The 15,612-nt window shown below is 45.4% G+C and overlaps 1 protein-coding gene across 4 annotated transcripts in view; it reads left to right on the top strand.

Moving 5' to 3' along the window:
• SLC25A13 (solute carrier family 25 member 13) overlaps positions 1-15,612 on the top strand; it is a 107,664-nt gene that overhangs the window by 86,360 nt on the left and 5,692 nt on the right. For all 4 annotated transcript variants that reach the window (XM_077936953.1, XM_028749835.2, XM_077936954.1 and 1 more), the window contains 2 exons: positions 426-566; positions 8,910-9,048. In XM_077936953.1, the coding sequence (XP_077793079.1) occupies positions 426-566; positions 8,910-9,048 (280 nt within the window). The remainder of the gene's footprint in view (positions 1-425; positions 567-8,909; positions 9,049-15,612) is intronic.

Here is a 15,612-nt window from a genome sequence, read left to right as displayed (position 1 = left end):
TTCTTCTATTTAGTTAATAATTCAGCCTTGAAATGTCTACGGCTAGCTTTACTCTACTCCTGGCCTTCCAGAATCATGGAAATAGATGTTACTGACTTCTTTTTAAGCAAAGCTGTACGGAGGTCACGTTACAGTGGCGTATGTTTATCTAAGGGTTGTTTAGCTCATTGTGTTTAACAGACCAGCAGCTTTCAATCCATAAATCAATTGCAATTAAAATGCATAATTAACATCAGTTCATTTTGCACTGCAGTTCGGAAAGCAATGTCGCTGTATCACCTCAATTCACCCCTATCCTTGTGAAGGCGCCATTGAAGTACATGGAGACCCTGTGCCAGCAGCATTTGGAGAGTTCTTCCTTTCTGTACTTCACAGCGAGGACATGTTCACAGGACCACTCATGTGTTTTCCTTTCCCCACTCTAGGCTGGAGCATCTCAAGTGATTTTCACAAACCCACTGGAAATTGTCAAGATCCGCTTGCAAGTGGCTGGGGAGATCACGACGGGTCCACGCGTTAGTGCCCTCACTGTACTGCGGGACCTGGGATTTTTTGGCCTCTACAAGGTAAATACATCTTGGTTGTCAATGGAAGAGAATATGCTATTTAAACTGTTGTTTGAAACTCGCTCTTTTCAATAGTTAGAAAGTGGCATATTTTTTAACAGTAGCCAAAAACAAAGAAACGCCGGTGCCCAAAAAGACAGTGAAAGAAACCTCAGTCCCTGTAGCAAAAGCTGCTAAAGTTTATTTGAAATTTCTGTCAGGCTCACGTGGCTTAAAGGTCTTAATTCTAGAGTACCTCAGGGCCCATCAGCACAGCAACTAGACCTTGAACGTCATCAAGCAATGTCCTCGTCTGCTTCTGCATTCTCCTGTTCCTTGGACTTAAGCCAATATACGTCTCAATTCTAAACACTGTTATTTAGAAGCAATCGCCTAGTCTCTGAGCAACACCATGTTGATCTGCTCTGGTGTCACAGTAGTCCTTTGTTACCTCTTTGCCAGGGAGCCCTGGCTGATGAGGTCACCATTTCTGTAGCTGCCATTGGCTTAGCTGCTGTGATGCCTTGGAAGTTCTGGCCAATCTGACTGAGCCAGGTTGCTGTGCAATTAGGGGAAATTAGGAAACTTTATCTTCTGGACTCCCAAGGTCTGTGTGTTGACCTTAGAAGCACACATGTACAATACTGTTGGGGAGGGGAGCTAGACTGTGAGAGCAGCAGAATGGGAGTGAGTTGAGGGCCCCTTCCCTCCAACTACTTTACTGCTCCCAGTTGCCCCCCGCCAGCCCCCCCCCCAAAAAAAAACAGTTCATGAAAAACATGAACTACTGTTGCATGCATTTGTGTGTTACTTCTTGCTTGATCCTGGAATTGTTCTTCAATATTGTTTGATACCTTACAACTCATCCTAATAGTTGCATTCTAGTTAAATGTTGTCCATAACACCCCACCCCCCAAAAAGATACTTTTGTAGTTGCATGCTTTTCTTAGCCCTAGTGTGACATTAAAATTCTACCTATTGTTAGGGGGAATAAGGTTGGGAGTCTTGTTTAGATGGTGGGCCATGTAATAGAATCATAGAATGGTAGAGTTGGAAGGACCTGAGGGTCACCTCGTCCAACCCCCTGCAATGCAGGAATCCTTAGCCCAACATGGGGCTCGAACCCACGATGATGAAATTAAGAGTCTCATGCTCTCCATACCGAGCTATTTGCTTCCCTGTGTGGTGGTGGTGAAACCACTCTGCCAATACAAGAGCTAGTGCCACTAGTGGATGCTTTCCCTCCCATTAGCGGTAAGTCAAGAAAACACTCACCCATTCAAAAAAGTAGCTATAGCTACTGCTAATAAATTCCCCTTTGGCTTGCCATGTAAACACATCTGAGCAGAGTTATCATTGGTTACATACCAGCTTTGTTGTATATGTGCATACTAAACATTTGGAAGTCTTTAAAAGAAGGAAGGAAGGAAATATGAAGGGATTCCATGTACATGTTGCTTCATTATTCAGTCACGCCAGTCGGAATTGCTTGTTACCACGATAGCGAGGGAATTTGCATGCGTGAGCTATTTTGTGTCTTTTCAGTCTGTAGAGCCCTACCAGAGCCGTCTTTACCCGGGGGTGCAAGGGGTGCGGGGCACCCCGACGCCGAATTCTGGGGGGCACCAAATGGCGGGCAGGCGGGCACGCAGCTTCCCTCCCTCACGGCTGCAGAGATTGCTCTCCTCCCACAACAGCATGGAAGAGAGTTGTGCGCCCACCAACCATATGGCTGGCGGGTACACAGCTTCCCCCCTGCCACTATCCATGTATAGGATGACGTCGTCTAATTCACAGGAAAATATGGTAATTTGGGGGCGCTGGGCAGATCTTTGCACCCCGGTGCTGCGTATTCATGGAAATTAATGTGGGGTGTTTGCCTCCCCATTGACTTGTTAGCATTTTAGCTGTCTTATTGCAGTCTTTTCTATGGAATAGTTCCCTTGAATTTGCATTATGGCATTGCTTGGGCAGGAAGAGACCTGGGACCTTGGGGTGAAGGGTGGGTAAATAATAATAATAATAATAATAATAATAATAATAATAATAATAATAATAATAATAATTTATTTTGCGAGTCACTTCCAGATTATAATTCTATCACAATGTTTGTAATACTTGCCTCTTCTCATGGACAAAGTTTATTTGTTATAATACAGTATATTACCTCCTCTGCCCACTTTTAACCACCAACCTTTTAAAAAAATGCCATTAGAATTGCATTTGTTGCGATTTGAATTTTATACCATGGAACAGAATGGCAAGTATGCAGAAGTAAAATATAACTCCCTATTGTTAGTGTTATTATTTATTTTAAAAATTAATACATTAAACACTTTCCAACATTCTTAGGATTTTTTGTTTACTAATTTAACAAGAACATGTTTGTTAGCATGAAGGTTAACCTTTTAATTTATCATGTTATTTATGATAGGTGTTCCTGTTAGAGGAATAGCTATTAGATGGGGTCACTTTTCCTGTTTTAACGCCTTTTTATTCAGCTTTCTGAATAGCTTTAGTCCTTTGTACTTTCCTCCAATTATCCAAGTTATTTTAATTCATTTTAATTTTTTCTCAGCAACTTTAAAGCAAGCTCCGGTGGGGTAGCCGTGTTAGTCTGTTGCCGCGTAAAGGAGACTAATGAATTAGGTGCTGAGATGGACAAATAAATTGGTCTTAAAGTCTAATAAATTGTGTGTTTTGATAGACTGGAGCCCACTCTATCAGATGCATGAAGTGTAATCCTCAGTTGCAAGGTATCTAATCACAGGGGAGTAAATGAAAAAATGGAGAAGCTGGAATTAAGTGGCAATTCAGTTAGAGCTTGAATGTACGGAAAATAGGTATGAGAGGAGATCGCCAGGAGCTTCTGGAAGGGAGAGGGAACAGCGGAGCTTAGTTGGCTTCCTGACTCTGGTGTTATTGCAGTTTACCGGAACGGGAGGAATGAGGCAGCGGGGAAGGTCAACACGGCATGTCTCCCCCATTGGAGCCAATCCGGTGCTCCTGCCAATGCATCTGAACTGCACTTGACCTCCCCCACTTTCTTGCCCCTTTCATTCCCAGTAAGCTACACGATGGTGCCAAGAGGCCAGGTAAGTGCCACTGCCCCTCCCCACCCTCCCCACTTTTGATGACAACACAGCCTATCTCAGCAATGCTGGGCAAATTAGCATCTGTAATGGGACAGGAAACCATTGTCTCTATTCAGGCCCACATGAGTAGGATTGAACTTCTGTATACATTAAAATTCAACAGTTCTCTGCTGGAGCTTTCCCTGTCTAAAACAAGCATATCTGGGGGATTCTCAGTGGAAGCAGGTGGGAGCCCCTATCGGACCACTTTTTAGAGTTGCATGTGCTATCTTCTTGGAATTGAGGCAGCAAACCTGACATGAGTTGGGAAGATCATTTCAAAATACTTGTATCATTCAGTAAAACTAGTTCACTTACACATATCTGTGTATTCAGTGTCGTTAGCACTGTTGTTTTGGTTTACGGGAGCAATATTTGCTCAAGTGCTTTGGACATAACTTAAAACTCTAAACTTGGAGCAACTCACCTTTCCATGCTGAGATGTCAGCCGAAGTCTCTTCAACTTTTCCCTGGGGCTTTGGAAGGCAGAGCAGGTGGGGGCTTCCAGGAAAGTTTGTTTTGGGGGGGGGCGTGTTTGACGACGCTTGCTGCACTTCCGAATCGGAAGGGTTAAGTTGCCCGTGAAACCCAAGAGGAATGCTAACGGATCAAGAAATGACATGCTGCCTATTGTTTGTTGCTATAGGATCAAAATAACAATTATACATGCCAAATAAATTCTAAACCTGTAAGGTAGGAAAAGAGAGGATGGCGGTAAGTACAGGTGCCAGAAGCATTAAATAACCCTCTCAGACAAGGTGCAGTACTGTTGTCTTGAATTCTGCAAGGTCCCCCCAGTCTGGCATTTTTCCCCCTACACGAGACAATGTGCATTCACTGCAGGAGACTAGGTTAAGCCTGCGTCTCCCAGACCTTCTGGCTCCTTATGCCCAACCCTGACACAGAGGTGCCTTTGTGAGTATAATTACCCTCCCCTTGTAGTAGAAATAGTTTATTTAGATCCCCCCCTACTTTTTTTTTTTACCTCAGGTAAGGCTGGAATAAGCGAGAATTAGCATGCTAAAGAACCTGCCCCAGCTCTGACTTCTCTGAGTTGATTATCCGAACCTCCCGACAACCCATAGCTCTTTTTCTCTATTGGTTTGTTCTCTTAAGATACGATCCAGTATTAAAGGCCCGAGAGGCCCAAGAGAAAAAATCTGGCAGTGGGGAGTCAAATTAGCTGGCTGGTAAAGGGGTTGTGGGAATGCCTTAATAAATAAACACCCCAAAAATGTCATGCCCAGCAGGGCTGTGTCTTGGTTGGCAGAATAAACTCAGGCAGACAATCGTCATAATTTACCTGAGGACTAATATTAAAGCTGATTTTGGGGTTTCTACAGCATACACATCACTAAGGTACAGTGAGACTGGCGATCTGGAACACACTTAAAAGTAGGAAGCAAGTTTCACTGAAAACTATACGAGAACTTGCTTCACAGCAAACTGTTTCCTTAGCATTTTCAGGATGCATTGGCCATTCTCCCTTAAAGCCTTCCTAATTGGCATTAGCTGGTTGCAGGTGATTAACTTGCAGTTAAATGAGGCCTGCCTGTAAACATGCTTTTCCCAGACTTTAAAACCGAGTTGGCGAGGGGAAACTTTAGACTGTTGAGATATTGGAAAGGAGCCAAAGGTGGTGGTTAATAAAGTGAATCCGAGTTTTGATCCAGCTTTGTTTACACATAGCTGAACAAAGCTTGACAGATATTTTCTGCCTTGAAAGCTGAAAGCATATTACCAGAGGGTCTTTTATATATATATAGAAGTATGCTATTTCCATCTCTGGAAAGAGATTACTGTAAAAGTGAGAAGAGAGTGCCGCTTAAATTCCATTAATGATTTTGAAGAAACTGAAGCGCATATTTGCCATTTCTTTATCTGAAGTTCTGTTCTGTCATTGGAAAGCAGAACAATATGCACCAATTTTTATATGCAGAAATCTATTAAATCTCAACCAAAATCCTGCCCAAGCATAAAGGGATGCTCTACAGGCTCAGGCTAGTCCTCCAGATGTTCTTGGGCTACAACTCCCAGCATCCCTGACCACACTCTGAACTAGCTGAGGCTGATGGGAGTTGGAGTCCAACCACATCTGGAAGACCAGGGGTTCACAGCCCTGGGCTAGGACCCTGCTGAACCTGCATGGAAAGTGTGCACCAGGAATAGCTTTCTGTGTTCCTTTGATGTTAAACCTGGGTGGTGTTGAGAGGGAGCTCATAGGTCAACCTTAAGGTTGTGATGGGACAGAGAGAGAAGGGCAGGAAGGACTCTGAAAGATCATAATCAGTATCTTGAAGTGCAATTGAAACAAAAGGCATCTGGGTGACAGCATGGAAAATGAAGCAAGACTAATGAACTCTCCTGTGACAAAAGGCGTAATGCATATTTTCCCCAACCCTTTGGGGAAAATTTTTGAGATGAAAGAATACTTGTTCATCTCCTGCATTGCCTGCCAGAGAGTGCAACAAATCACAAGGTTGCCTGCCAAGTCGGTAGAACCCGGAAGAGTGTTTGTCTCTAAGAATGCGACTCGCTGCATTTATGAGCCCCTTAGGCATGCTTTGCGCCCTCGTAGCAAATGATTGCAGGAGTGCAACCGTAGATGTTTGCTAAGAGAATAAAGGGGTAGGTAAGGAAGATGAATAGGAGTCAGTTTCACAGGTACTGTAGTTCTTTGATATGCTGTATACTAATACTAAACTCATTATCCGAGTGTGGATCCTTAATGTAGTAACAAGGGCACCACCCCTGCACAAGAGGAGGGTATAAGCAGACTTGGGGAAGTATGAACAATCTTTAGGTAAAAAACCCTAAGTAGAGGGGGGGGACACACCCCCAGCAGCACATTGAAAACTGACTGTGCTCAGTGTGCACAGAATTTTGTTGGAGGGATGTGTGGAAAGGAATCAGATATCCTGGGAAAGGACATGGCCAGCTGGAATGCTGAACAGGAGCAGTCCATGGTGCAACATCTTGTTTCCACTTTTGCTTTGCATTAATGGATGAGCGCTGCCAACATGAATGAACGAGCGCTACGTAGAGGCAAAGTTAACAAGCGCTAGTAGGCTGTGTCTGCACTTTGGTACACATATGTTCTATCAGGGCAGGCGTTGCTTCTCGTTGCTTATGTTGCAATATCTGCGAATTCCAGGGCTGCCATGTTAGAATCTCACCCTGTGACCCCCATAGGTCATCCAGAGAAAAGTGTGGGTGCAGCTTGGTAGTGTGCCTGCTTTTCAGTTGTCTTTTCTGTTACCCTTTCCGTAGGGGAAAGTATAGGTAAAGGTCAAAAGGTTGACTATCTGTGGCTCAGCTGCATTTATAGTTCAAGGTATAAAACTAATTCAAAGCCACCACAGATCTCACGTTTTTGAAGGTGTGGGGAACAAGGCTTGTTCTGCCTGCCGGTGATGATCCCAAAGGTCCCACAGCCACTCTGCTGACTGTCAGTGGCTCGATTTCAGACTGAGATCTCTCCCAGCCCTCCTTGGAGATGCCAGGGATTAAATCAGAGATTTTCCCCATGCCAAGCAGATGCTGTACCACTGAGCATCTTTAGGCTGACTTGCTCAGGGACCCATGGAAGAACTGCCCATAGCTCCTCTCACCTGAGGAAGAACAGCTTATATATTTATATCCAAACAAACTACACTCCTATAAAGCGAAGTGTAATCAATATGGCAACTGACTTTTTAAGTCTGTTGCAGGCAGTCAGCATTTCCCCTCGTGCAGTTCTCAAGGCAGTCGTGCACCATTTCACAATGCCACAAGTCTCTCCATGTTGGGCTGTGCCAGTGGAAGCTGTGTTTCCCCTTGCTGTTGTGCAAGACTGGTTTGCTGGCTTGTTTGTTCACAAACTATTCTGTGCCACTTGCCATACCAATCGCAAGGCAGCTGACAACCTTAAAAGACAATCCAGTAAACAAACAAACAAGCAAACAGAAACAAAGAACAACACATTACAACAAATAGAATTATTGCAAAATGTGAAGGGCCTGCTATGCAGATTGAGTCTGTCTACACAATTTTGAGTGCCAGGGAGCCTCAGCAGGGATGCGGGTGGCACTGTGGGTAAAAGCCTCAGCGCCTAGGACTTGCCGATTGAAAGATCGGCGGTTCGAATCCCCGCGGTGGGGTGCGCTCCCGTTGTTCGGTCCCAGCGCCTGCCAACCTAGCAGTTCAAAAGCACCCCCGGGTGCAAGTAGATAAATAGGGACCGCTTACTAGCGGGAAGGTAAACGGCGTTTCCGTGTGCGGCTCTGGCTCGCCAGAGCAGTGATGTCATGCTGGCCACATGACCCGGAAGTGTCTCTGGACAGCGCTGGCCCCCGGCCTCTTGAGTGAGATGGGCGCACAACCCTAGAGTCTGGCAAGACTGGCCCGTACGGGCAGGGGTACCTTTACCTTTAAAAGCATAACATTTAAAACATGTAAAAAAAACCAAAACCCCACAATTAAAACCAACAGTAAACTAAAACATCAACATCTGCATGTCTGGATAGACTTGCCTAAACAAAAATGTTTTAAGCAGGTGCCAAAAAAATAATTTAAAAAAATACAGCGAAGGCACCTGCCTGGTACCAGTAGGCATTTGTGTCGGCTACATCCTTAAATCTACATTGCGAGAACTTTTCTTGAGACTTCGCACAACACCTGGGATAGCTCAGTCAGTAGAGCGTGAGACTCTTAATCTCAAATTTGTGGGTTCGAGTCCTACGTTGGGCAAAAGATTCCTTCATTGTAGGGGGTTGGATGACCCCCATGGTCCCTTCCAACTCTGCAATTCTATGATACCTTTCCACAAGTGGGTGGCATTTTTACTTTGCCAGCAGAAAACCAGGAGTAGCTGATGCAGTGGTTCAGCGTCACAAAGCCATTGTCCCGACACCGGTAGTGAGTACAGCAGTAGTGAGCTTGGGGTTGCCCATGCATCCCAGCAGAGCCCCTCCTGCACTCCCACCAGTGCACTTGTGCAGACACCACTGCCCCCCTGCCCTCCCCACCTTGTGCCACCCAGGTAAGCAACAGCAATGCTGGTGTCTTGAGGGTGGCTGTGCTGCACTGACTGTTCCTGCGAAACAATTTAGCCACAGTCTATCCTTAACAAGTGTGCCTAAGAAGCTGGTTGGTTTCTGTGGTCTGCAACTTAATTCTGCGCTTCCTCTACCTTGCTGTGGTTCTGTCCATAATGCAGCTTTTCTTTTTTTGTTCTGTTTTCCTGTCCTAGGGAGCCAAGGCATGCTTTCTCCGCGACATCCCCTTCTCTGCCATTTACTTCCCCTGTTACGCTCACATGAAATCTGCTTTTGCAGGTGAAGATGGGCGGGTGAGCCCTTGGTCGCTGCTTCTAGCTGGAGCAATAGCTGGTAAGTAATGTTTTTTCTTGGGACGTTAATGTACCAGGGGTGGCGAAGCTCTAGTCTAGGGGCCAGGCTTGGCTGCCAGGGCATTTTTTAAGAAGCCACTCTCAACCACCCTACACCCGACCTCATGCATGACATCATACCCAAAGCTCCCAGTTGCCCAGTAAGGCGTTGCTGCCACCACCCAGCAGCTGACAGAGGGATAGCAGCACAACTTCAACCTCTCACTTGTTTCTTCTTCCAGTGCATGTAGTTGGAAGACCTTTGTGTACATCCCCTATGCTTCCAAACGAAGGGCTTTAAAACAGCCACCCCCTCAAAAGTGTGGACATTGGAAGGAGAAGCACCAGAAGTTGGATGGTTTCCAAGCCCTTGGTACTCATCCCTGCATGATAATGCTTACAATGCTTACAATGGTTCACTTGACTTAGGGCTTCAGAGGAAAGCATGCCAGGTGATTGGCAGGCCGGCAGCCCCACCTACCTGTCTGCTTTGGCCTGCTGGGGGGGGCAGGTGGGGGGGGGAGATAAAGATCCAGCCCTCTGGCCAGAAAAGGTCCCCCACCCTTGTTCTGTACCCTTTGGTGCCTGGAGATTGCAAGTGGATTGGGCCCTTGAATAGTTTGATCTGTATCTAGTTGGGTCAGGAACTGTGACATGGACTTTATTCAGTAGTGGAATTGCCATGGAGGTAGACTGGTCAGTGATCTGGAGGAAGCAACATTTTGAGCAAAGAGGTGATTATTTGGGACTAGCACAGGGAAAACCAGTGCCTCTGGATGTTATTGGACTTCTGCTCCCATCAGCCCCAACCAGCATGGCCTGTGGTCAGGGATGATGGGAGTTGTAGTCCAACAAAACTTATGGAGGGCACCGCATTGGCTACCCTTAGGCTATAGTGCTGCCTGGCAGAGGCTCTCCAGGGTTGTAGGCAGAGGCGTGCCAGGGACTGATGCATTGCAAAGCATCTTCTCTGCTCCAAAGCTGTTATTCCTGCCCCTCCACTAGCAGGACCAGATTAAATGACATGAGGTTTAGCGTGCAGAGCCCCCACACCCAATGCTTTCCTTCTCCTAAGGCTCAGATTTCCTTGCACACATTCCCATAGATGACTGTATCCTCCTATACGTGCTGTGCCTGAAATCTGATAGAGGCTTTTGCAATTCTCTCCAGATTTGGAAAAGAAAAGAAAAAAGAATAACTTGGGAGTTTATAAAATGGATTGGCATCTGGTTTAAGCCATGTGAAAGGAAGCATGCGCCCGTACATGATGCATAATATAGCTCGTGGAACTCCTTGCCACATGATGATCTTGCAGGAAAAGGCTCATGGGCATCTTTTTAAAAGCTTGAGATGACTATGTGAAGGACTAGGTCTGCGAAGGGACTACTGTGAATGCACAGAGAGATGCTGCCTGGTGTTCTGCTTTATAGGTCATGTCACCAGAATCTTAAGTGCTGGAGCTGGTGTGTTTGCCGGAGTCCGGGTGTCAGATGCTGCTGGCGACCGACTGCTAGACCCTTGCTAGCCGGTTACATACAGCTGACTCAAGCATTGCAGCCAATCTGCACTAGGGATGTCTTCCATTTCCAGACTCTCTTATGTCAGTCTGTGATGGATTTGAATGTTGAAATGGTAATGCGAAGAGCTCTCTTTCGCAGGCATTTGGGTGGGGGCCATGAAAGGGGTTGCTTAAAAGTGGCTCATAAAAGAATATTCTTAGTTTTGACGTCTCCCTGATCAGCAGACTTTTGAATGTTATGTTAATAATATAAGATTCCGAAGGCATGCCCCAAATCTATCCATGCCTTCTGACAGGAGGAGACCAAGCCGCTATGATAAAAGAGAAGCTGCTGGCTGGCATAATAAACTTTGTTGACTATTGGAAAGGGTAGAGAGGGGGAAAGCTCTCTCTTGAAAATAATAAAAAAAGTTATACATAAAATAAAAAAATCTTTCTCTCCAGTATGGCTCAAATCAGCATATGTTTAAAGTAGCATATTTGAAATCCTGCATATAAATCTATCTAAAAGGTGAACTTCTGTTATTATGAGAGATAATGGAAATGTAATGGCTCTGGGAGAAGACAGGCCTCTTCTGCATGGAATGAAAAGGCAAATAGCAAATGCTTTCCCCCCCTGTCCTGCTGAGAAGCAGCTAAAGGGGCCCTGTGTAGAGTCACAGTTCAGAAAGCCCAGAAAAAGCAGGCATTGAGCATTTTGCCTTCTGTATTCCAAATGCGAGAGTATCAAAGCTAACTGCTCCCGTTCCTGAAACCACAGGCGTTGACCCCAGCATTCAGCTCTTTCAGCGTTGGGCTCTGCTTCAGTCTGTGCCGAATACTCTGAGCAGAGCTCTAAGCGGTCCCTCTCTCTCTCTCACCTTCTTCTCCCCCTTTCCTTTCCCAACTTGGCATGTTTTTGCTCTGTCTATATAAAGAGGCAGGATATAATATCCGGATGCTCTTTGCAGCCAAATGTTCTCTACGACTGATGGCTAGATTATCCACTTCTGCTGTTGGTAGCTAAAAGGATCCAAGATGCTAGTTCACTCCCAGCTCTGCCATTTGCCTGCATGGACATGCGTCTTTGTTGCTTAGTTTGGAGGATGACAACCAAGAGGTCTGAAGTGCTGGTTTGTAGACCACAAAATCAGCATATGCTGAGACTTTAAATAGGATGGCTTAGGAACATAGGAAGCTGCCTTCTACTGAATCAGGCCATTGAGCCATCTGGTATTGCCTGCACTAACTGGCAGCAGCTTCTCCAGGCAGGGTTTTCTCCCAGCCCTACGTATGGAGACAGCAGTCACGAAATTAAAAGATGCCTGCTTCTTGGGAGAAAAGCAATGACAAACCTAGACAGCATCTTAAAAGGCAGAGACATCACCTTGCCAACAAAGGTCTGTATAGTTAAAGCTATGGTTTTCCCAGTAGTGATGTATGGAAGTGAAAACTGGACCATAAAGAAGGCTGATCGCCGAAGAATTGATGCTTTTGAATTATGGTGCTGGAGGAGACTTTTGAGAAGATCAAACCTCTCCATTCTTAAGGAAATCAGCCCTGAGTGGTCACTGGAAGGACAGATCCTGAAGCTGAGGCTCCAATACTTTGGCCACCTCATGAGAAGAGAAGACTCTCTGGAAAAGACTGTGATGTTGGGAAAGATGGAGGGCACAAGGAGAAGGGGACGACAGAGGACGAGATGGTTGGACAGTGTTCTCGAAGATACAAACATGAGTTTGACCAAACTGCGGGAGGCAGTGGAAGACAGGAGTGCCTGGTGTGCTCTGGTCCATGGGGTCACGAAGAGTCGGACACGACTAAACAACAACAACAACACATATGGGGATGCCCAGGGTTGAACTTCGGGCCTTCTGCATGCCATGCCACTGAGCCTCAGCCCTTGCCTATAAGCCTTCTGCAGTTGACTATTCCATATTTCACACGTCTCTGGTGAACTCATTGTGAATGTTCACACTTCAGTGCTGAGTCCCAGTTCCTCACTGCTGTGTTCTTTAAAAGAAAGAAAAGAAAAGAGTGTCCAGGCTTTAAGTATGCAAACCCGGATGCTTGGTTTTTGGGAAATGCAAGAAAGTCCATTCCCTGATGACTAAGCATTCGAGTATATCCAAACCACACTTGGAATCCTGTGTGGCAGTTTTGGTCGCCACACCTTAAAAAGGATATTGTACAGCTGGAAAAGGTGCAGGGAAAGGACAGCCAAAATTATCACGGGGTTCCTGTGAGGAAAGGCATACAATGTTTAATGATTATTTGTTTGTTTAAAAAAAGGCGAATAAAAAGTTGGGGGGGGGGGGGGAGAACTATACGTATATAATAGAACATGGGGTGGAGAGTGAGAATTCCCCCTCTGTCTTTTATAAAGCTGGAGCCTGGGGTCACCCAGTGAAGCTGAATGGTTAGTGGTATTCATGACAGAGATAGTGGGAGATTCAGGACACGGTGCAAAGTTAAATTGTGGACCTCACTGCCACCATCTTTGGTGACGGACAGCTGCCAACTTGGATGGCTTGAAATGATCATTGTACACATTTTTGGGAGGATTACAGCTGTCAGTGGCTACCGGTCATGGTACTTCCCATACCAAGAGGCGGTGCCTGGGTGCATTTCCCTGTTTAGTTGTTCTGTTGTGAAGAGTAAGCTGTGGTAAATGTTGCCCATGTTATCTGTACCATAGCTCTGGGCACCATTATATTCTAGTTATATGTATGACCTACAAAGCTCATCATGACTTCTGAGATCAAACAGGCTGCTCTCTCAGTGAAACCTCCTGGCAGCCAACCCCTTTGAGAGATTGTCCGCTGCCTGCGTTCAGCTAACCCAGTGCTGATGGCATGCACCATTCTACAGCAGATGTTTATTTTGATTTGGGACTTTCAGGTTCTCATTTTTTAATTCATTATTATTTTGACAGTTTGTATGCTGCTTGATTACAGTTGTGTCTAAGTGGTGTGTGGGAGACCCTGCACAAATGGACTCAGAATACTGAACACATGATTTAACCAAGCCATGAGGAGCCACTAACAGTGACTCCCGAGAAGTCTTTAGTGATTGAGCAAAGGATATAAGGGATCAGGTGGTAATATAATTAATTACTCCTATGATACATGACTAGGCATAACATCCACAAGAGATTCGGTTATTAAAAAACTGCTCAGTTAGTACATTACTTTGTGCTGAATTGTCAGAAGACTATGGATTTAAAGCCGCGTCAATTGTAACCCAACATAATAGAACAAAACAGTTTTTGAGCTCTGTATCCTATCTAGACTTGAAACCTAAGCCAGTGTGTTGAGCCAAGTCATTTCTTAGATTTTCTATTTTTTTTCCTTCTCTGCCCATTGTTAAGCGATTGCAGACTGTGATAACTGTCTCTTTGAAGTTCAGTTCAGCCACAGAAGTAGCCTCTCTTTATCAGTAGTTGCCAGTATAGGGTTAGAAAATGCACAGTAATGTGGACCCTATCTTGTATTTTTTTTTTTTACTATATTTCCATTTCAGGTTATCTTCCATTAGCTGATTACTGTTCAGGGCAGTGACTTGACTCTCTTATCGTGCAGTATAGGACTGGGAGGGTGGGAGTGAGTGGCAGGTACTAGCGAAAGCAAGGGTGATATTACTGGGCTAAAAGGAAGTAAAGGATTATAGGAAGAACTGAAGTTTTATCATGTATACTTTATATTGGCAGAAACATAATAATCACACTTCCCTGACTGGGAGCTTTCAAAGACTTTTTGGGAAGAGATTCTTCCCCTGGAAATGGGGACAGGAACTAGGTTTGGTTATTCGGGACAGAAGTAGGTTTCTCACAAGGCCCCCATACTAAGCCTTGGCTAACGTTGGAGGCACAGTCCACAGGTAGTTATCACTCCATTTGTTTTGGACTGAGGTTTCCGTCATCCTCTGCCCTTGGCAGAGTGAATGGAGTTAATGGGAGTTGTAACCCAAAGTATCTGGAGAATTCAAGGCCTGAGGACTGGCACAATCCCCTCCAAGTCTGTCCAGGGATAGCACTCACCTGGAAGTTCTTGACTGAGTCAAGACCATTGTCGCCTCAGAGGTCCAGATGTAAATGAATAGAGCTGTGTGTCATCAGCATATTTCCGACAACGTACTCCAAAATCCCAGATGACCCCACTCTGTGGTTTCATTAAACGGCATGGGGGATACAATCGAACCCTGAGGAAGCCCACATTTAGGCTCCACAGGGCCAAAGTACACTCCCCAAGCATCACCCTCTGGAAACTACCATCCAAGTAGGACTGGAACCCCTGCAAAGCAGTGCCACACACACCTAACTTGGACGTCACATTTCAGGAGCAAGTGGACAACTGTCCAAAATTTTCCAAACTTCTCTTTGCTTCTTTCTCACCCGTTCACCTCCTTGCCACAAACAGCAGTCTCTTGGTTCCTGTACCGAAGTGTTTCTGGATTGTGTCATTTTTGTTGTTAGTATTAATTCAATTGATATCCTGCCCTTCTTCCCAGAGGTGCCCAGGGCAGCATGAGTTTTTACTCAACTGTACAATGCCTGCTCGGCAACCTACGTTAGACTATTTAACTCAGCCGAGGGTGCCTGGACCTTTGCAATTAAAAGACGTTTCTGAAGAGTCCTGGCTTGCCGTTTTCAAAGCCTTGCAGATAGTTGCATTCCAAAAATTTGCATAAGATGGAAACTATTTGGGACTTGTACCACAAAGCTCAGGGCTAGTTCACACTTGCTGATGTCCCCAAGGGGGATTACCTTGGAAGCATGCAAGACTACTGGCTTGGTTTGTGGCCAGACCAGGCTCACATGGCAGCATTGTTCCTGTGAAATACCACCTCCACAGCGGGGACGGGGCTTCTGCCTGCATGGCTGCTGTCTTTGCAAGAGTCAGCTAATTTTTAAAGAGTGAAAGTCCAGCTTCTGTGTCTCATAAGCAGGAGGTGAAATGGATGACTCGTGGACTTGCTGAAGGGAAGCGCTGACCATGTTAAGAGAAAGCCACCTTCTGCCAACTGTTCAAATGTGAATGTTCGCACAGTGTGTTTTCCTTTCTTTTT

The sequence above is a fragment of the Podarcis muralis genome, chromosome 12 (assembly GCF_964188315.1).
Source record: "Podarcis muralis chromosome 12, rPodMur119.hap1.1, whole genome shotgun sequence".
NCBI classification, from domain to species: Eukaryota; Metazoa; Chordata; class Lepidosauria; order Squamata; family Lacertidae; genus Podarcis; species Podarcis muralis.
The sequence above is the reverse complement of the archived record's forward strand: the minus strand, read 5'-3'. Positions and strand labels throughout refer to the sequence as shown.